A 21,707-nucleotide genomic window follows, 5' to 3' on the forward strand; every position below is an offset into this window, starting at 1 on the left:
CCTACAATAAAATCATCCAATGTGACAAAGCATTCACTACTTTGGAATTCATTTTAAATTCTGCCCTAAACTGTGTCCCTACAGATAAAATTTATCTAATGAACTTACTACAAAAAAAAAGAATGTAAACGTATTTACCTAATCAATCTGATAAAAAAAACAGTTAACAGTTTATACGATTTTAAATTAATAACCATAACCAAAATTGTGTTTTATACCCAGTACATATATTCAAACTTCACATCAGTAATACATCATTCTTCCCCTTCGTCAAAACAAAGAAATAATGACAAGCACGCCTCAAGTGTGACCAACTTGCCGACTAAAATTTTAACTAAATACTTGCTGGTTTTAGCCATACACGAGGCAAAAATTGAATCAATAGATTAATAAAACAACGATCTATGCTTCAAATGAACGTGGACGTGAAACTATAAGATTGCGGAGACACACCAGAAAAAAAAAACGCATCTAAAGAAAAAGAAAAGGGGTTGGAGTTTGCCTCACATCGGTCGGGCGTTGCAAAGGTTGGCCATAATGCTTGTGCGTGACAGTGTAATGAAAGCGGCATAAAGTTCACAATCAATCAATCTCCGCGAAAATTCCATCAACATAAACTAAATTGAATGGTAAATCACACACTATCAACACAACAATGGTCGTTACCCACGTCTACGACTAAAATTCAAATTACATACTTAAATGTTTGTTCAGATACTTGGAGAAAAAAATCGGAGGGAATAATTAAAAGAAATTAAAGAATATAAAAGACATAGTCTTTATTTAACCGATGAAAGTTGTGAAGACAAGCCAAAGAAAGCATTAACGTAAGTTCGGAAAGCGAACGGGGAAAGAGAGGGGAAATGTGTGAGTTGGCCAACCTGCTGCGCGTAGTATATCGTGAGGGCGGCGTGCTCTTCCATTGCCAACATGGCGGCGTCCACGTCCCTGTCACAGGTCTCGGCGTCGGCGCCGCCCTCCAACTTCAGGGCTTCCGCCACCCCCAGCGGGCGATGGCCGACGGCGAGCTGCTGGTGTTGGCGGTGCATGGTCCGCCGGGGGCGGCACGCCGCCGCCGCCGCCGCCGCCGCCTCCGCGCTCTTTCGTTCACCGTCCCGCCGTCAGTGCGCCGGTCCAAAAGTAACGGAACACGCACACACACGTCACTGGTTGCCACCACGGCGTACACCCACGACGTAAACGTATATACAAAACAAACGCAGAAGACGGACGAGAGAAATAATAATAAAAAAAGGTTCAGGCAGAAAGAACCGGAACGTCGGAAAAAAAAAAGTTAGTAATTGCACAGATGCACAAACGAAAATAAAATAGTTCTTGTTTTGTCAATAATTTTGACGCGACTCGCTCCAACGACCGAAAGAGCAGTCACCGCGCCATAGTGTGCTCGTGCGCCGCGCACGACAAAGCCAACGCAGCCCCTCTCTTCAGTAAAGTTTCGGTTATGCACTCGCCCGCTCTCTTTCTCCCTCTCTCTCTTTCCTCTTCTATGTCCCCTCCCCCTCCAAAAGGGGGGAGACAGAGCTTACTGGTTTTTACTACGGGTTAGACCAATGCGAGCGGGGTGATGGAGGGGGAGATGGTAGGGGCAACTTCCGCCCCTACTCCACTATACAACACAACACACTTTTCCGAGGCCATGATAGTCTTCTCTCCGCTACCGCGGGGCCCGCGGAACGCTACTGCCCGACCTGAGAACATCCGCCGCATGGGGAGCACCGCGCACGGTGTATGCGGACCCGCGGAACGCTACTGCCCGACCTGAGAACATTCGCCGCATGGAGAGTACCGCGCTCGATGTACTGGAAATGCCCCGAGTGTTCCACACTATTAAAATGTACAAACATTAGCGCATATATTTGAATTCCACCTTCTGTGTTCGTCAGTGCTATCGTCGTTCTGTTGCCCATAGTACTTGTTCGTCTTCATCGTTGTGTTTATATATTTGCTGAGTTGTCCTGGTTTGTTGTCTGCCTGCATTTAATCTTCTGTTAGCCCACTGTGTTAGTATGGGTTGTTGTATTATTTTTCAATACTAAGTTCCTTCAACGGAATTCTTGTGCTGTCTGATGTTTAGAGGTTGAACATTCTTTTTGTCCGTGATGTCGTTGTGTTGTCCATAATATTTCTTTAGTTTCATTGTTGGTTCAGTTTGTTCGACATCAGCTGATTTAGTCTTGTTTTCTGAGAATTTTTAATCTTAATAATTTTTTTCCGGAATTTTTCTATGACAAACAGAGCAAAACTGCAATGGCATGTATCAAAAAAAAACGTCGTCAGAAATGCACCTAACATTTCTTCGACACTGCTGCCTGTTGCCGCAGATTGGAAATGTTCACGCGAACGAAGATCACGTAGTCCCAGTATGTGCTGGCACAATATTTAGAGGAATAGATCATTCTTGTGCTAAGATCATTGGATCGCAGATCGAAGAGCAGAATGCTGCAACAGGCCATAAGATGACTAGAAATTAGCCGAAAGTCTAAGGGATAAAATAGTACAGATACACCAATTTACACAAGCATTTCAATAGCGACGTGAATCGCGAGTATTACAAGGCACAAAAATGTTTGCTAGGAAAACTTATGAATTGTTGATTCGGACTATTTGTAATGCCTTTGTAACTCAAACAAGCAAAAATTGATACGTTTATAAAAACTACAATAATACCTACGTGAAATTTTAAAAAAATCGGCTCAAAAGCACAATAGTAACAAAATATGAAAAATTCGTTCCGATGCAAAAATTAAACAGAAGCTATTTTAAATTTTTTTATTTTATTAACTCGTTTTCTTGTCTGTCTGTTGGGCACAAATTATGGAATCGATTATAAAATAACTTCCCGATGAGCTAGAAACTTGAAATTATTTAACAAAGCTCAGAACTGGATGACAATGCAATATTAACTCGCTTTCTTTTCAGTTTGTATGTTCGTTACAAATTTGTTTGGTTTGTTTAGCAAAGGCCCCAAATTTGTGGCTTTAGGCTACGGGCAGAACAGTACGGTGTTACGGGATGCATAACGAAGCACTCGCAGGCGGTGCCTGTATCAAGCATATAGGGCTAGGATAAATGTCCGCCACACGGTCATACAGTAAGGTCTGGCAAATTACTATCCTTCTCCTTGGTAAGTCCGTCATGGCTTGTCTCGTTATTATATATTGCCAGCGCCCCTAACTTTTAGTTTTAAATCGTTACAAGTAGGTTTATAGATATTTAAAATTCACAATCTCAAATTTTCATTACCATCTATCTTTATGGGGTTCGAAATATACTTAATCTGTACTAAAAATTAAATCGATAAATTGCAGAATTTCACATAAAAAATACTAAAAAGCAAATCATAATTAAATAAACACTAATATAATGTTGTGCGAGTTTCCTCAACCACAGCTACTCATTAGACTCCTTACTATTGCTTTGGGATAAACATTTAAACGTTAGAATTATATAATAAAAAAAAAGAGACGGGAAAATCCAAGATGGCTGGGACTAATCCCCCTTTAACACGTGTAGCTGTGCACGCCGTCTGGCGGCCATCTTAATTCGAAAGCGACGGAAGGTTTCTCTGCGCGATGTTTTTGGCGGCGGTTAGTAACGTCGGAATAAGCGGCGAGGGAACTAAATAGAAGTCGAGGAGGAGAGGGGGCGACGCGAAAGACCCGAGTAGAGGAGGGGGGTTAGAGGAGAAGGTTAACACGGGAGAAAGAAGAGTAAAGTTGATGAGGGGAGGGGGAAAGAGGGTCGGCGGGAAACGGCAACAAAAACTGGAGTGCGGAGTCCAATGGGGGAACAGGATCTGGTGGGAGACCAGGGGGCTCATCCTCGTAACAGGATATAAGAGCGCAGCGAGCGCACAATGGCCCCACGGCGGGGCGCAAGGCGCTCACAATGGGCCTGATTAGTAAAAAAAAAAAAGAAGAAACGGTGGATGAACAACGGGCGCCCCGGCGGCACTGCAAGCCAGGTCGTAACTAGCGCCGGGCTACAAGGGCCGCAGGTCCACTTGGCACCTACGGTTTTGCAGATCGCCGCCTTAACTCGCGGTCGGAGTTTCTTGCGTGAACTTCGCGCAAGACTGGGGCGCGGTCAGATATACGTTCAAAATGGGGGAAGGAAACGGTTGCCCAGGCACTTTTAAGGTGGTTTAGGCCCGCCATCTTGGATTTCCCCATATTTTGCTACAATTCTAACTTTTAACTATTTATCCCAAAGTTTGGCATGCCAAGGCATAAATGATTTCTCCTATACCTTCTATAACTCTAGTAAGCGCCGCGTGGAAACAACTTATTTCACGCGGGCGACTACACCTGTCATGATAATAACATCAGTTCACTTGTTGACTTCAACAAGTAGCTAAAGCTAAGACATATGCCAGGACAAAACAAAACATATATATATTTGAAATCGCAAGATGGAAAAACCTTATCCCCTTAAAACTATATTTTACAACCATGCAGGCTACACACATGAAATAATATTATTATTTAATGACCAAATTATTTAACTTTTTTATACCCATAAATCAAAACAACAGTGAATGTGGAGCATCACTCGCCATTTTGATACCTCTCTTACATTTGATATCCTGTCACTAATATTCTCAGCAGATATTTACTAGGCGTTATATAATGGATGTAAAAAGCTACGCACGTGTTTATAATCATTAACACTTGAGAGACATTTCACAGCAATTACATCAAACTCCTTAAAAAGATCACTTGAAAATATTTTTGACAGAACGACAAATGCAAGAGAGGTATAGTGTTAAATTAGTAATGACGAGAAAATAAAGGGGAGGGGGGGATAGACAGGGCATGTGAGACTCCTACTTGAGACACATTTAAGTGCGTTCCTACGAAGATGTAAACTAGTTTTGTGTATTAATATAGTTCGCAGGCGTTCACGGCCATTCTCTGAAGTAGCTTGGCTTCTGGGTTGTAGCCGCGTCCTTGGCGAATAATTCACCGACTTTTCGGTCGACATTGCAGTCGCCATCATCAGCAGTTACCTGCTCCCTGATGATGGCAACTGCAATGTCACCCGAAACGTCGGTGAATTATTCGCCAAGGACGCGGCTACAACCCAGAAGCCAAGCTACTTTAGTTTCGTGTACTGTTTTTAATATGGATATACTGTTGTCCAGTACCAAACAAAACAAAAAAAAAAAAATACGTGAAACCTTTAATTTAATATGGATGCTAAAAACATAAACTGGTAAACAAAGTTTTCTCGATTGGTTCCAAACACTCGCGGTGCTTTCACGCCCGCCTGTCCCTAGCTCGCCCCTGCCCCACTCGCCGTGTTTTCATTTTCGTTTCTTTTCAGTCCATTTTTTTTATTAAGAAATATTTCGATAGTGGGTCTCAAGATATTGGCTTGCAATCAATACCACATCGTTGAAACAAAAAAAAACTGACCATATACCATCAGACGACTAAATAATAGTAATTATGATATATTGCCTTTTTTAAAAATTGAAGAAAAAAATGTATACAAAAACAAAATTTTTGGGGAAAAAACATAACTTTAAACAATTAAATAGTAAAAAAACCGCACAAATTGTCAAACAGAATGATAATGAAATGAAAGTGATTTAAGTAGAAGTAACTCACAGAAATAACATGACAATTAAAAATAATTCCGAGTTATATTAGGTAGTACTAAAAAATTTGGTATTAGCCACCACACTTTAGAAATATATATATATATATCAAGAGAGAAAAAAAAAATTGTACACCTCGCACATAAGTTGTAGTTCGGCGTAGGAACAGCAGGTTTAAAAGGCCCCGTCTATCTGGGCCCAATCTGGGATTGAAATATCCTGTAGAGATTCTTGAAAGCACTCAAGGAACTTACATTACACATTTACCTTTATTTCTCCATCATATAATGCAACGGACACCGCTCACATCTCACAGTTGTCCTGTGCACGACGAGAAGACTGCGCCAATTCACAGCCTTGCGCTAGAAGCACCACCCCAGCTCACACAGATACGCCCCTGAAGCGTTCAAATGCGACGAGAGTTACCGTCCTTGGAACGAAGGCGAAATCTTGATGACTTAAGATGTGATTTTGGAGCACAAAGATAAATTTATTTTAGGACTAACTAAATAAATGGGATTAGAGAGGAAGAAGATCAAAGGAACCATGATGCCTCGCGGGGAGAAAGTTGTAACGAGGACAAGGGACAGGTGGAACATAGAAAGAGAGAGGGAGATAGATACAGAGTAAAAAGAGAGGGGGAGGAGGCATAGAGAGAGAGAGAGAGAGAGAGAGAGAAAGCTGCGGCCAAGTGGTCACACAAGTGGTAATACGTCACAAGCGAACTGGAGGCGTAGCCAGCCCCTGATTGGTTGCGACACGTCGTGAAAGTTTTCTGCCTCCGTCTGGTTGGTTCGAGAGTCCGACGGGAGTGTCCGACCATTGCTCAATGGCCCGACCACAGTCGGGCAATGGTTCTCCGTGCTTCCCCAACTACATGCCACTCAAGACGATATTCTATATCAAGCCTACAAAAGTAGCAGATTTCGCACGACAAAAAAAAAAGCGTTATTTGTCAATAAATTATTAATACATATATTGTGCAATATATCTTGAACAGCCAAAAATTGAAAACACTTGTCGCAACCGCAAAATACAAACTGCGTATGATTAACGTCACTAAAATTATAAAATAAATTCAGAATGACATTTTCGGAAAAATAATGCCATACAACAGATCAATGTTCTTTGGCTCAGCAAAGTACGAAACGAGAGTCTATGAAAACCACTAGCGACAGAAGTGCTGCAAACACAATTATTTCACTAAAGTAAATTAGTGAATTTTCTTGCGAGTAGCTTATGCACTTTCAGATTTTAGTCAAGTGTTTGCTTCTTTCATCCGTGAAGGCTTTGGAGGCCTTTTTTTTAAGGTCATAAATTGAATTCGATTGAAGCTTTGATAAGTATTGTTAAAACTCTTCAAAATGGTATTTAAGTCCTATTTAATTTGCTGTACGTTATTTTTCATAATGTATCAATAGTGTGATACAGTTGATAAAAACATTCTTGCTGTTTGCTTTCAGCCAAGAAAGCATCAGAATGTTTCTATTTGTCCTAATATGTTGCAAGTTGGGAGAAAGTGTCAGGCAGACTATATTTACAGTAAATATTTTGTGCGCCTGTTCGACCGGTGACATCAAAACGTTCATAATATCTGAAAATCAATTTAATCTCGAGTAGGCCTACCCTATCTCTTCTGATGCCGTTTGATAAATCCATAGCTCTGACTCAAACACGCGCAAGTCCAAATTTGGCGATTTTTTTGTTTTACTGTAGATCATGTCTTTAAAAGTTCGTTTTATATCGAACCATAACACTGCATAGCTCACTCGAAAACTGTCTAAAGCATTTAGCGAAAATTGTTAAGTCCAAAGTTTTGTAGCTCAATGAAAATTTATAATGTATAATCTCAGGTAATTATGGGGTTGGTGGGGGAGGGGGGGGGGGGAATATCTCCGTACGGAAAAAAATAATCTTAAGTTTCTTCTCGCTGGTTGATGGAAAACATTCACCTTTTTAACTCTCCTGTAAAGTTGCCCAACTGTGAGTTAGGCTTGTTTGGTTCTGAGGCACAGAAATATCTCAGAACGCTCACAGCGATTCTAAGCGCGTATTGTGTTTGCATGCAAATCGTTACCCGAAAAAAAAAAACTGCCGCGGTAACGATAAGGGTAAACGCGACAAAGTTTATTGTCAATAACACCGCCATGTTCCCAGCGAGGCGAAACGGGTTCGATTTCCGCCGGTGTCAAACCAGTATTTATTTCGCAAGAGGAAAGAGTGGCGTGGGAAGCATGCCACGAGAATGTAGGTTTTCTCGAGGTACTCCCGTTTACAGAACCCACCCATTAAGGTCAATATTCCAATCTCCTCACACCACCGCTCTTTGTCTGTTAATGGCCTCTTTATATCGACGAAATGGGGCATTCCTGTAAGTTTGATACGATAGGTAGGGGAATGTAGTTTTCGCGAAAATATTTTTGGCCTGGTCAAACAAGGCAATGAATGGCTTCTCTTGCAGACGGCCGTCAATCACACGGGGGAAAAAAAAAACGCCTGGCGCGGGCATACCTTGTTGCAGTCTAATGGGAGTTCACATTTTTTTTTGCGAAAAATGCCGGCCCCTAAAGATATGGCCTCATATGTTATCATTCGTCACAAAATTAAACCCGAGTGGTAAATAAAAGTAACGAAAGTGTTCACGATTATGATAACGCGCGTGTGGCAATTTATAGTCAGGCAATTACGCTTTGTTTGTATGTGGTGAAAAAAAATTACGACCTAAGATCACTATACAAGAGTAGCTCTTAGTAAACGAGTAACGTCGAGAACATGATATAACCAATATGGCGTATAGGTCCGATACTTTAGCTCTAATTCAGCCATGGAAAAATTAAGGGGATCGCTAATAATTTGACAAAAAAAGGTCTGCTCTTCCTGATGATTATTATTCTAGATCCATTTCTGGAATGAACAGTGCAATCCTAATATTTTTCTGAGCCTTCTTTTTGATATGTAAACAATTTAGCTCTCAGTACGCGGCAAGAGTAATTGGTAAGAGTAATTTCGTGAATGGAAGAAAAGACGATGAACGCAAATGTGTAAACACGGTATCGAAGTTGTCAAGAAGGCGGACCCACATGGCAGCGACATAAACCAGTATATAGTCACTTCCGTAGACATTACGGGACATGCAAAACGTATTGATGTGCAAAATGAAACTTTGGATAATGAAACTACCCTGGAATGTATTTTTTAAAAATAAAATAGTCATATTAAAAAGTTATTACAAGTTTAAAAAACAGTAAGAAAGCTGTCATTACAATGATTATAATACGTATTCACCTTGTAAAATCCCAATAGGCTTGGTAGCACAGCGGCAGAGCGCACGATTGTAATACTCAAGAGCGAATTTTTGATGTGGTTCAAACCTCGTAACTGGATTTTTTTTAATATTGTAATAATATCATTAAAATATATGATGTAATAAAAATGTTGAATCATTTAAATAAGGTTGGGGTTTGTTTGTAGGATGTGTTAAAAGACTGATTTAAGTCGCTAAAGCAATATATATATATATATATATATTGATTAAAGTCGCTAAAGCAATATATATATATATATATATATATATATATATATATATACACACACATACACACACACAAACTGTTATATATGTTTTAAAATGTTTCAGGATAACATTTTAGTAATGCCTTTGAATATATATACTGTATAGAAGTCGCGAGTGGATAGGATTTACTCTACGTTTTTTAGAAGCGTATGATGAGCAGCTTGGGAACTTCACCGCTGCAGTGCGCTGCCGTAACGCCCTGTATCGTCTTAGTTGTTATTTACACGTTAGAGCGCAGCGCTGTCGACCGCTGTCATTCCCCGCACCCCTCATCCATCATTCACTGCAGCTCAACGTCGTTCAACAGGAGGGGGAAGGGGTGTTTGAAGAGTTCGACACTTGTCCGCTAGGGACCACCACAAGTCGATGCCCTAGAGATGGTGGCGATTGCGGCGGTGAATTAACCAACTACCTCAAAACCGTATTAGAAATTTTAACCTGGGCTGGCGACTTCTATACAGTATATATATTCAAAGGTAATGCCACAGAAGTATAACTTCTAACGTTTATAGTATCAACTGTTTGATAAATTTGAACAAGACAGAGAGTATTTTAATAAAATTCTTTGTCGGAAATCAGGTTGAAAGCATGAGTTTAGGATTTTTCAAGTTTTTTTTCGCTTTTTTTTTTCTTTTTTTTTTCCCGCTTTTATCGCAGCCGTTTCTAATAGTTTGATATATCCGTCTGTTTCGTGCTGATATATCTGCACGTGATGGTGGCAAGCAACTTTTACAATTCAGACAGCGAATTTTAAAGGCGGGCGCAAAAAATAATGCGAGTGATTCGCATCCAGAAATTTTGGTACTTGAAAACAGACTATTTTATTTGTGAGCATATTTATCAGGCTTGGCATTATTTTAAAGAATTGTACGTTAAATTACGTGTCCCAGTTTCGCACTGTAAGTTATATACAACATAAAAAACATGACAACACATGAATCTACTCCTTACCGTGGTTAGATAATTACACATTACTTGCGAGTACTGAAAGGCTCACTCAAATTTATCTCCCCTCCTCCTCCCCACCAAGTTGTAATACATTTTTGTAGATTTTGTTCTCCATATTTACTTTTGTTACCTATATCCAAATGTAAACCTTATTGTTCATAATTTCGTGAGAGATTCGTGTTTAATATGCCTAGTAGAATTTGGATATAGGGGGGCGTATTTTTCAGGAAAGAAATATCGTTCAATAGACTGCAGTAAGGTATGCCTGCGCCAGCATTTTTTCCTTGTAAATGGCGGGTCGTCTGCCCTATTTGATCGGGCCAGTCAGGAAGCATTTGCTTCCGCACTTGATTTCTATGGTTGGTGCGCTGACAGAGACTTGTACCTGAAATAAACTCAGCCAAACATGAAACACAGTCAGTGCTGCAGAAAGTTTTCACACACATCTCGTCTGGCAATCTTTTCGCGAAAAATACACGGCGCTACGTATAGAGACGGGAAAATTTCGCGGTTTCATCTCGCGATAGGCTAAAATTAAAATCCTTATATTGTTGTGCTTCTATTACTGGCTCACACTTCAACTGGGGGGGTCACTGGGCCAATTAGAAACACTCAACCAAAGACGCAACTAATCACCGGATCGGCAGCCAATGCACGGTGGCGTTTGCCCGGTTATACAGGATACTTCTGAGTCTATCCCAGAGGTCATTGAACCCGCGAATTTTCCCGGTCCCTACGAATAATTGGAGACCGGAAAAATTCGCGGATTCATTTCGTGATAGGCTGAAATTCAAACATGTGTATAATTCTGCTGGTTCTGCTATTGGCTCGCGGTTTAACTGGAGCTCTCTGGGCCAATGAGAGACTATCGACCAAAGAAGCGTCGAATCACAAGCTAACCCAGTGGAGACGACTCACAATTTAGTAACCAATGAACACGCGTGTTTACTTGAGAAGTGCAGTGGATAATGGAGGCTATCGTAGAGGTCATTGAATCCGCGAATTTTCCCGGTCCCTACGAATAATCAATCTTCAATACGCCTCGTAGAATATAGACGAAGAGAACTAAACACTCGACCTTTTATGGGACTCCAGGAGATACGTTTGCTTCGAATAGGGCTCCGTGAGTGGAAAAAAATGTTTGAAAACCGCTGGCCCAATTCATCCGCTCGCGGAAGGCAGGGAGGGGGGAGGGAGGGAGGGAGGGAGGAAGGCGCCTGTTTCCGCCCGCTCATCCGAGTCGCGTCACGAGCTGGGGGGAGGAAGCGGCGTCGCGAAGCACGTGCCTTCGCGAGGCTCGGCGTCTGGAAACCGCACGAGCGCCAACATGCGAGAAAAAAAAAACCAGCGTTTGCGGCCACGAATGACTTCAAGCCCCCCTCCCCAACAAACCTATCCAGGGGTTCCGGTCCTCGAGACCGACTCACCGACGCACAATGCACGCGCCTACACGTGGCCTGCAGACGCGGTAAGCGTCACCCCTGCGGCTAGGGCGAAACATCCGCGCAGTCAGACTGTGCCGTTGAAGCACTCGGGCCGGTATTCCAAGACGTTCGGGTAAGGTAAGGGAACAAGTACTGCCAACTCGCGGGGCGTATTACAGAACGTGTCCAAACCGAATCCCAGTAAGGAAACAGATCGGCAACAGTTTTATTAAACGGTGCCCTGTGCGAGGCTAGAAACTGATTTCAACGCTTTCTAGCGGACGTTTCGCAACCATCGATACAATTTTCTTCAATACTTTTAAAGTAACGGTTATTTCTTGTTATGACCATTAAAATGTACAAAATATATTACAGGATAGTTTCGCTATCTTAAAGTTTCATTTGAAGCAAAAGCATGCTTGGTACGTCCCTCGGTGATTACAAAAGTGACTATATAAGAGTTGATGGTGCCAGACGCGGGTCCGCCAATTGGACGAAATCGATGAAAAAGCGAGTTCTTGACATGCGCGGAAATAGGCAACATATCGCCAATATAACACAATAAAAAATAACGGACTGGCCGTGTCCTATCGTGCACAAGGAATACGGGTAGAGTACTGGTGTAGCATATTCAACACTTAAAACCTAATTTTTGTGTCTTTGAATACCGGCTTTACCGTCGTCTTTGTTTCATCGCTCGGACCAGCTGTTTACTCGGACTGTTCAACAGGATATGCCACTAACTGTATTGATTTCAGATAATTTCTAGGACTTGAATGATATCACGGAAAACGCAACAATGATCATGTCAAGAGAATGGGAAGAGAGAGGCTCCCAAGAAAAATGAAGCGGGTTGACGTACACAGGAAGAAGGCCCAAGGAAGAATAAGGAGACAGACAGAATGTAACAGGGTAAAGGAGGCGGAATGGTGGAAGGACAGAAGTAAGATGAAGGCATTTTATTTTTCTGATCCGGCCTTAGGCTGGAAACTGTTCGTTGTGATGATCACGTAATTGCTAATTTACTCGGATGGGCAAGAATGGGCAATAAAGATGAATGCATGAAACACACAGAGAAAGAGCCAATATCAGCTGACGTCAAAGGCAATATGCCTAGAAAGCATAGAGAATTCCGTGAAATTATTTTTAATTAATATTCCCCATCGCAAGAACATTGAATTAAATTGGTAACTGTAATTCCAGGATGCTTTGCCGGGCATCGAGCTACGGGACGGTGAGGAGTAGTACCAGGCGACGACGACCTGTATTGATACATTATAAATTTCAAGATTTTCACTGAGGTGATTTCAAATTAAGCGAAGCAGCACTCGGGCAACGAACCCACGGTATGATGGTTGAAAATCTGGCACTAAAATGGGGCGAGAGTGAGATCGATGGAAAATAAAAGACAAATGAATGTTTCTGCGGTATAAGATTCAGCTGTGCTGCCTGTTGGACATGCCATTTTGAGAGATTCTAACGTCGAGACTTGGGAAGCACTTCGAACCAATGGTCGTACAGATAATTTTTTCTTCTACTCATTTTCGTCGTGGTGAACCTGCAGCCCAATCCAAACTCATCCTGTGCAGCATATTGCCGAGTTCGGCCCGACACCACATGAATCCACGAATGCCCGAGGTCTGTGCGGCACTCGGCGGCCGCAAAGCGCATACATAGCCCGGGGTTAGGAACAGCCGGCCCGCCGCAGCGATCAACCCACTCGTGAACAGCGCGACCGTGCGTCCGGGCCGCGCCACCATCGCCCGCGATGGAATTAAAAACAATCAACGACGCACCTGTCCCGCGCCGGGAATCGCTCCGGTGATCAGCGCAACCAGGTTCAATCGGCTGTGCGAGCGAAACAGGCGTTCTTTTGCGATGACGTGGTGGGGGGAACTATCAATGTTTTATTTAGTGTGTGTTACTGACTCGGCGGGACATGAGATGGTTATATTTAGTATTATTATTACGTGTGTGAAATAAGAATATTAGTATGTGCATAAACCCGAAGTTTTTTTTTTTCCTGATAAGTGAATATTTCATTAAATAAATCTTTAGCAACTTAAAAAATGAATACATTTATATGTACACACGTACGCGCGCGCATGCAGGTTCATTGTGTACATGCATATAAACTATTTTAAGTACATACACGTTAACGAGTCAGTTCAGTTGCTCATATAACGAATTTACTTTTGCTTCAATTTTTTTGATTTTCCTATAATTCAGAACCGAGCATAACATTTATAATTTGTATCTCCCTTCAATTATGCTCTGAGATTTTTTTTTTTTTGCTAGCAAGTACATTAAACAAATTCTTGCTGTCGATCTTCCAACATAACATTTTTCTCAAGTATGAGCAACTCTAGTTAACTTTAACAGGTCTTTTTGTACATAGGTTCGATGTAAATAAATACTGACTCAGCAGAATGATGGTCAGTATGCCTGTAGCAATTTCTTTCTTTTTTTTTTGGGGGGGGGGGAAGTTTCGTGTCTGTATATTTGTTCATATATAGTACAGTGTAACATGCTATTTTTCACATATTCATAAACAATATTACAAAAACATAACCAATCCAGAGCATGCGACTCACTCACTCAATGACTCATCTACATGATTTTAATTCCAACCTACTTTCAGATGGGCTAAAAACTTGGAATCTGGCTAGCTTACACCATATAGCCTGTAACAGACGAAAAAAATTCACCTATGTATATGTACATATACATATATATAATATTTTTAAACGTCAAAAAACAAAATGGCCACACACCTTCAAAACCGGTACAGACCCTTAATCACGATCATGAATCATCATGTCGCTGCTGGCATCATATGCCTAAAATCCCGTAGACAGGCGGGGAGTGGTTGTACTAAAAATCGCCTCAGTATAGACGCAATCGCAATTGTGAAACTGGGATGGTAATCATAATAATATAAGGCAAACCTATGTCATGAGGAAAACAATTGGAATATTATAAAGATTTACGCTTATTGCATGCATAGCTACAGGCCTAGACCGCCCAGTGAGATGACTTGCGTCGGTTATTATCGCCACCTGGTGAATTCTATAGAATTGCGTCTATGGCTAGTGTCGATGTCAGGTAACCGTCACCTCGTAAACCTATATCTAGAGACATGTATATTTCGCGAAAAATATTTTTAGACCAGCTGTGTCTCGTGTGTCTGTGTTTCGTGTTTGGCTGGGGTCTATTTCAGGTACATGTCTACTGTCGGCCCACCAACCATAGCCATCCAGTGCGGAATCAAACACATCCTGAATGGCCCGGGCAACATGGCAATGGCTTCTTTTGTAGACGGCCGTCAACTACAAGGGAACAATCGCTAACGCAGGCATGCCTTATTGCTAGAGACCTGAAAAAATCGCGGATTCAATTCGCGATATTCCAAAATTCAAACAGTTATACACCAATGCTGCTTCGGCCATTGGCTCACAACTCATCTTCAGGACTCTGGGCCAATAAGAAACACTCAGCTAAATCTGTAACGAATCACAGGCTACTACGTTGGGACGTCTCACACGACAGCAGCCAATGAGTGGGTGACATTTGACCGAGTATACATAGAGCTGCGGAGTTCATCCTAGCGGTCATTGAACCCGCGAATTTTTTCGGTCCCTACTTAATGCTAGGGACCGGAAAAATTCGCGGGTTCAATGACCTGCAGGATGAACTCCGTAGTTCTACGTACACTCGGTCAAATGTCACCCACTCATTGGCTGCTGTCTTGTGAGACGTCCCAACGTAGCATCCTGTGATTCGATAAAGCTTAGGTCGGGCGTTTCTCATTGGCCCAGAGTCATCCAGGTGAGTTGTGAACCAATAGCAGAGGCATCACTGAGGTATAACTATTTGTATTTTAGCCTGTCGCGAAATGAATTCGCGAATTTGTCCGGTCTCTACTTATTGCAGTGTATTGAGCGATCACCTGGAGTATGACTGTCTCAGTGGAGAGAGAGCGCGCGGCGGGACTCGGGAGGTCGCCTCGGGGTGACCTTGGCCGCACGTAATGACCGGCCGTCAGCCTCAGGGCTCGGACCCCAAGGTTAGTAGAGAGAGGTTGTCTCGATCCCATAAGAACAATGTAGACAGCCCGACACTCCGCTCTGACGTCATCTGCAGCCCCGCCGTTCCCAGCCGTAATACTACACCTGCTGACTGACGGCTTTCTCTTATCAGCTCGGCTCGTTTCACATGTCTGATACGCAATACTTATAGTATTTCATTTATGCTTTGTTGATTACTGTTAATTATAATCGTTTTGATATGCTTTTCAAATGACAAAATGCTGTGACTGAAAACAAGGATGAATTATTATTTCAACATATTTTTAAGTGACAGTAAAACTTTTCAAAATATCAATGATGAATCCATGCATTTTTAAAAATTAATATAATTAACATGTAACTAGTAAACAAAATGGTTTATTTGTATTTATTTCTCAGCAAGATTATAATGTTTAAAATAATTGCATATCAATTTCTTAGTGTTTAATAAAAGTAGCCATAGCTCATTAAAACGTTTTGGGAATGTTTACAATATAAATAAACTGAAGTTAGATTTAAAAATAAATTTCTAACATGAATAGAGCAGTTTTTCGTGTAATCGTTTCATCCTGTTTTGCATCATACTGGAGCGTTTTCTTCACGTTTACTTCGTCAAATTAAAGAACAACAATGCGTTCGAAGTCTAGCAACGAAGAACGTGCTACATTCAAAAATTCAAACATGTTTACTAGGATACCTTTTCTCATGTCAAATGAAGATGCCCATCGTTGAAGAGTTGAAAGTCCAGGTGATGGGAAGTTAAGTTTCTGTTTTAAAAATAAATACCATCGCTTACTGAAATAACGCAAAGTGAAAACGAAAGTAATGTCACTTTGATTTTTTGAAGAAAAAAAAACACTTGAAAGAATATTCCGCATGCGGAACTCTAACGAAGAACGTTTTTTTGTTTGTTTTTATGATTTACGTTTTCTTTTTTGAGTTTTTTCATGACTTCCAAATTTAAAACTGACTTTCTTTCGGCAAGAAACAAATTTTCTTTAAGAATTTGGATTTACTTCCTAAGCATTTCAACCGAGTCATTGTTAGAACAAGACTTTGAATGCTTTAACTGACTACAAGAACAGGTTTATTCCTCACTTACATTTACATTTGAATCTACGATTAATTTACAAAACAATTTTTTTTTTTGTTTTCCCTGCATTTAACTCGGTCTTCTCGGCGCACACGACTTTCCAATGTTTCTACAGGTGTTGTAATTCCAAGTTTTAATGAAGGTAGAGCATTTTGTTTAAGACGTCTTTTAGCGCATGCATTTAACAACTCAGCTTTCAAGTCGCGCTCGTAATCATCATCTGTAAAGTGATCTGAACATATGTAAGTTGTTTTTGGATTCCACTCACCATCACGTCGGCATTTCTGAACCCACACTTTCAACAGATGATCATCACATGGGAATCGATGATATTTTATATGATTTGTTTCAGGTAAAGATTTTGTTTTTACAAACTATATGTACACACAGCCACTGTACACCGCGTACCTGGCATTTTATGTTTAAATACAACTTGTTAACAGCGTTTAGCCTAATAAAACAAATTCACTTTAAATTCGTGTTCTTAACGTTTTGCCTGCTAGTTATAATTAACGAAGCACCCGTGCACTTATGATATAAGCAACACTAACATTTTATAACACACGCACTCTCAATTAAACTCCTCACAACAATAACTCCCCCTGAATTACGCTGTAGTTTGACACGTTATTACGAGCAGATGTGCTTGTAATCTAAGTAACTGATAGGAGCGGACGGGCTGGCAAGCCGAGCCGGGGCTGCAAGTGACGCGATGCGCAGAACGATGCGCAAGCGATCGAGGCAACCTCTCTCTAATAACCTTGCTCGGACCCGCGCAACACAGCGCGAGGTGTAGCAGTGGCGGAGCTGGCGGCGATGCTGTGGCGTGCCTCGTCCTTAGTTCGCACGCCACAACTCTTCCCAATGCACGGTGTCTGCCATTAGCGCTGTCCTTGTTTCGGTGTGCTCTGTTGCCAGATATATGCATACCATAGAGCAGCGGTTACCAATTCTTATTTTTCGGCCAGGGAATCATATGATCGACTTTTCTATTGGCAGAACCACAACACCTTCGAAGAAAGTTATTTGACAATAATTGTGCCTGCTGTGTATGGAATTCGTCCTGACTCACGGAACCCCAGGGTTCCGCGAACACATTATGGGAACTGCTGCCATAAACATAGAGCACAGAAGTTTTATACACAACTTTTAAATGTAATGATTTTTAAAGTGGAAATTCTTTGCCGAGGGAGCTACATTTTTCGAGCGTTTCGAAAACTCCGATCGCATGAGGGGAACAGTTAGATTCGGGGTGGGGGGGGAACCGGTAGAGGAGGAGAGTGCGTCAACGGCGTCGCCACTACAACACATGAGCTAGCGGTCGAATGGGGGATAGGTATGTAGCGTAGCATACTATATGCTAGTTGTAACGGCCGGAAGGGCAAAAGGCAGGGGAGAGGTAAAAAAAACGCAGCAGTAATGCGACAGAATTCCCGTAATGCTTTGACTAAAATAAATGCGAACTCCAATTTTGAATAAGTGGTTTGAATCGATGACACGAAAATAGCTTAACATTCTGCCAACGACTTGTTACCGACTGGTAAATCATTGATCTCACCGTAACATCCTGGAATTGGGTGGATAATTAGTGAAAATCCTTGGCGAAACAGTGATAATCGGTCAATGGAAAAAAAATTGTAGTAATTCACTTCACGTGTGATCAAATTTACTAATCAGTAAATTTAGAGTAGTTTCAGATTAAGAGCATGTGCTGCATTATTTATATGTGAAAAAACAATAATAGCCTGACTTGTTTAATGTGTATTCACAACAAGTTCTTAAAGGGACGCAAGTAGACCTGGCCAGTACCACGAAAGGTCTCACTTCAATACCTATTATTGGCAATTTTGATTACACACACACACACACACACACACACACACACACACACACACACACACACACACACACACATATATATATATATATATATATATATATATATATATATATATATATATATATATATATATATATATATATATATATATATATAGTTGTAGCACATTCATAAGAACAATCTTTGGCTTAGCAGACTACACTCTCCAATCTGTGAAAGACGGCAAGATAGAAACAAATTTTCAAAACACCAATAAATGCTTTTCCACAATATGTGAATGACAACTCTTATTTGCTCAAATTATATTTCTTCAAGTAAAAACGCAAAATATATTTTCTTTGATTAACTCTCAAAAATGTAATTAATAAATAATTAAAATATTATCCAAAAAGGCTTAAGAACTCAAGTGCTTGATGAAATGTGGGTTATATCATATCGGAAGCGAAATTAAACAATAACGACTAACATGCAACACTTTTACACTATGTATATAAAAGAATGATCCAGTTATAAATTTTAATAATATTAACTGTAAGGGTTGTAGTGTGTTTGTTCAAGGTCACAAAGAGTTACTCAAACAGTTTTAGATACGCGCATGCGCAAGTACACTACTGCATTATTGTTTTCTCGCTTGCAGCGTCACCTACGCAAAATGGCGACTCTTGAGCGTAAAGCGATTTGTGTTCTGCAATTTGCTAAGATTGAATCTGTAATTTCAGTTAAACGGGCGTTTCGTTTAGAGTTTAATTGTCAAAGTTCTTGACCGCTGGATTGGTCGTAATGGTCGAGACGAGAGAGCTCTTTTTCGCTGGCCTCCACGTTCACCTGACATAACGCCATGCGTTGTTTTTTCCCTTTGGGGCTTTATAAAAGATCTTGTCTACGTTCCGCCGCTACCTAACGATTTTCCAGAGTTGAAACACAGAATTGAAGAGTCTACTGCTTCCATTTCTCCGGACGTGTTAACCAAAGTGTGGGAAAAATTGGACTTAAGGTTGGATGTGTGTTTTTGTAAGAAAAACTAGGTAAGTTTACCTTAAATTTGATGTATCATTAGTTGTAAATTTAACTGTTGTATTTTAACTGGGACATTCTTGTATGGATTACCTGTATAGTGAGAAATTCGAAAGAAGAAATAAAGGAATAATAAAACAAAAATACCAACGTAAAAATGCAATAATACCAACATGGCGCAGTGCAAAGAAAATGCGAATTCACTTTCACTGGAAAGCACGCAGCAAATATTGTTTTTTTTTTTTTTTTTTCCTCCAGCGTTGGAAACTTCACACTCGCCGTCACTCAGGGGGATGACAGGTGTGGGCGGCGACAGCCCTGGCAGGTGGATTTTTTTTTTTTTTAATTTCATCTCGCCGTTAAAACGCAATTAACTTGGCAGAGATGGGGGGCTTCGGCCACTTCGCCACCCCCTACCCTTTTTATTCACACATCCAAGGGACTAACACCCATAGCGCGTTGTCACACTTCAATAAGAGCTTCACACTTCTCGCGGTACCGCATCAATAATAGAAAAACCAAGAGGAGAAAAAAAATGGTCCACGGGCGAGGCAGCGGCAAACCTCAAAGGCTACACACTGTTAAACAGCTTCACCTTTAATTTAAAGAAGAACGCTGGTTACACAAATTCCAGATATCTTCGTAAATGTTGGGGTTATCATCGTTAGTTGGCAAACGCTCAGTGGAGAACAAACAAAGTATTTAATAAAAAATATGTTTGAATTCACAACACGTGCACGTATAAAACTGTTCGTAACACAACGCTTGAAGGTCGGAATCTGGCGTGGTTATTGCGAAGATCCGGCCGGCTGTTTGGAACTACAAATAACTCTTCGCTTATTTGTGCCGAGTTCTTCCTAGAAAGATTTGTAAATTTACTTGCAATTCCTATCCAAACTGTTAGAAATTACAGTAAATTTACAGACTTTTCAAAGGAAGAATTAACCTCAAATAAACGAAGAGTTCTTCCATGTTTCATGAAGCCGAATCTTCCTAGAAACCTGCGTCGTATTTCGGCTTTCAAGTTCTGTTTCTCGGTATAAACGAGGTAAACAGACAGAAACAAAATTTTGAATGTTTTACACGTACAGAGAGAGTATTCTTGTGAATTCATATTCACAGTAAGCGCAGTTAGTACCAGTAAATTTACGAAATGACGATAAATGGACGAAAATCCTGGATAATTTGTAACCAGCGTGCTTCGTTAATTTCAGGTGAAAATTTTAACAGAGAACGTAACCATGTTTTATGCACGATACACTCACATCGGCTCGCTACAGGTAAATTCAGGCGTGAAGTGACTTTATACCCAGAAAACTTATAATTTTTTTTATGTAGGAATATGTTCTAAATCAAACCACCGAAAAAACCTTTCACATATTCCTCAACTGTGGAAACCCAGGAAAGAACGAACGGTGAATGACCACAGCGAAATACGTCAAACAAAGTTTTAACTATGCATATTTACATGGCATTATTCGAATAGCATATATCTGGGGGGGGGGGGGGGGGAGGGCGCGAGAAATTGGCTACAGAAAACAATATTCAATTCATAGTGGAACGTGAAAAGATATCACACTAAAAAAAGTAATGTCACCACGCACATGCAAAACACCCAACCACGACGGGCACAGTCTGTTTAAGGTGTTATTAAATTATAATAACTTGTTTATGCACATTAAAAAATATAAAGCATAATGTAACCACATTTTATTGTTTGTAACTGTTTATACTTACTAAACAAAGGACTTATTTAATTTTTTTTAAAGAAACTTACAAGCATGTACCTACTGAAAGTACGAAAATCATGCTGTATTAACTACAGATTTCGATTAACAGTTCGTATGTAGCCTATGTCTTAACACTCTTCACTTTCAGTATTTCATTCAGAAGCAATAAAAATTGGGTTTTCCAAAAACCACGGAAACGTCATTTTTTTTCTCTCAAGATTTTGGGATCACGTTTTTTTTTATTGAGTCGCAAATGATATAGTAAAAAGAATTAAGTTTACGAAAAAAGCTGAGCACGTACGCTTGATTAAAAATTGTAAACCACACGATTTCCTGCTTTCAATACATGTTAGGACTGAACTGACATAGAATTTCGCCTTTAATTTCAGTGGCA

General features: G+C 40.6%; 1 protein-coding gene across 6 annotated transcripts in view; it reads right to left on the reverse strand.

Annotated features, from left to right (window-relative positions):
* LOC134528233 (transcription factor 12) overlaps positions 1-21,707 on the reverse strand; it is a 500,640-nt gene that overhangs the window by 285,575 nt on the left and 193,358 nt on the right. Inside the window, exon 1 of one of the 6 annotated variants that reach the window (XM_063361659.1) lies at positions 882-1,402. The exons of the other annotated variants lie outside the window; for them this stretch is intronic. Within the exon in view, the coding sequence (XP_063217729.1) occupies positions 882-1,049 (168 nt within the window). The 5' untranslated portion in view covers positions 1,050-1,402. Of the gene's footprint in view, positions 1-881; positions 1,403-21,707 lie in introns of those variants that run through there. 6 annotated transcript variants of the gene reach the window in all.

This window comes from Bacillus rossius, chromosome 1, assembly GCF_032445375.1.
Source record: "Bacillus rossius redtenbacheri isolate Brsri chromosome 1, Brsri_v3, whole genome shotgun sequence".
NCBI lineage: Eukaryota > Metazoa > Arthropoda > Insecta > Phasmatodea > Bacillidae > Bacillus > Bacillus rossius.